This window comes from Geospiza fortis, unplaced genomic scaffold, assembly GCF_000277835.1.
Source record: "Geospiza fortis unplaced genomic scaffold, GeoFor_1.0 scaffold1509, whole genome shotgun sequence".
Lineage (NCBI taxonomy): Eukaryota > Metazoa > Chordata > Aves > Passeriformes > Thraupidae > Geospiza > Geospiza fortis.
The window spans coordinates 1-1,264 of NW_005054726.1; the positions used below are offsets into that span (position 1 = coordinate 1).

Below are 1,264 nucleotides of genomic sequence, written 5' to 3' on the forward strand. Positions count from 1 at the left end.
TAGGAAGTTTTGGATACAGCCTAAAATTGGGAACAAGCCACAGCATCCTGGGGCGATTTTGAAGAGCCAAGGAGGCTGGAGGAAAGAGCTCCACCCTGGCTTGGGTGCCCAGAAGCAGCAGGGCCACCCATTTGCCCTGCTCCCCCTGCACCCGTCCCACGGAGGAGGGAGGCACTCACCAGGGGGTGAATCCAGCCTGCCATCCTGCAGGAGGTCCTGCCACACCTCTCTACCCAATCCCGTGGGATTGAATGCCGTCACATGGGTGACTCCCGTGCCAGCCTGAACGAGGGAAGAGCATCATCAGGGGCTGCTCCTCTGGAGGAGAGGATTCATGCTCTCCCCTCCCCAATACCACCAGCAGGACATGACACTCACTTCTCATGCGCTGCCCAGCAACTCTCAACTCGTTCCTCAGCCGCTCTCCTGACACCATCCCCAAAGAGGGTGCCCTCAGGGAAGTCATGTCCCCACTCCTGGCGTCAGGCAAGCCCTGAGGAACGCTGCCAACCCCAAGCCCCTGCACCGCCATCCTCTGCCAGCTGCCTGCAGGCAGCTGCCCCACATGCAGCAGGGCTGCACAACCTCCCCAGCAGGAGCCCCAGCAGCAGGGCCAGCCCTTTACCTTCTCCCGGGCCGAGATGGCCAGGGTGAAGGGGTTCACGGGCGGGCAGTGGTGCAGCAGGACCCCAGCAACCCGCTGGCCATCCTTGTGGAAGGTGAAGGGCTCGTTCCAGTGCCCGCCGCTCCCGGCCTCCTTCGCTCCCGGGCCGTTCTGCAGGCTGAACATGATGGACACCTCCACGTCCTCGTCCCTCCCGTTCTCCACCTCCCAGACGAACACTCCCACTGGCAAGCTGGAGTCCTGGCAGAGACGCACAGTGCTGCCTCCAGGGCTGCTGCTCCACAGGCAGCTGCCCCGGCATCGTTTCCCCTGCTGGGGACAGCACGCAGGATGCAGCGGCAGCAAGAGCACCGGCAATAGTAACTTGGACTTGGAGTCTCTTGCCAAGCTGAGGAGCAGCAGCAGGAACAGAGGAGTTTGGGAGGCAGGCAAGACAAAATCGCAAAGGGAAGCAGCCCTGGGCTGGCAAGCAGCACGCCGGGCAGCAGAGGGACAGAAAGAGGCCTTTAGGGCTCAGCCGGGCTCTCCTCACTCACTTGCTGGGCAGGCTGATCCAGGCTCACGTGCTGCTGCAATGCCGGGGTAAGAGGAAGGTCAGACGTGTCCCAGCTCTGCTGCCACCCTCGCCTGGGGCTGGCA

At 63.0% G+C, this 1,264-nt stretch overlaps 1 protein-coding gene across 1 annotated transcript in view; it reads right to left on the reverse strand.

The window, feature by feature from the left end:
• Positions 1-151: 151 nt before the first annotated feature.
• LOC115949055 (non-lysosomal glucosylceramidase-like) overlaps positions 152-1,264 on the reverse strand; it is a gene marked incomplete at its 3' end in the record, with an annotated part of 4,120 nt that continues 3,007 nt past the window's right edge. The window contains exons 6-7 of the mRNA XM_031065285.1: positions 626-865; positions 152-282 (exon numbers count right to left, since the gene is read on the reverse strand). Coding sequence (XP_030921145.1) covers positions 152-282; positions 626-865 — 371 coding nt within the window. The remainder of the gene's footprint in view (positions 283-625; positions 866-1,264) is intronic.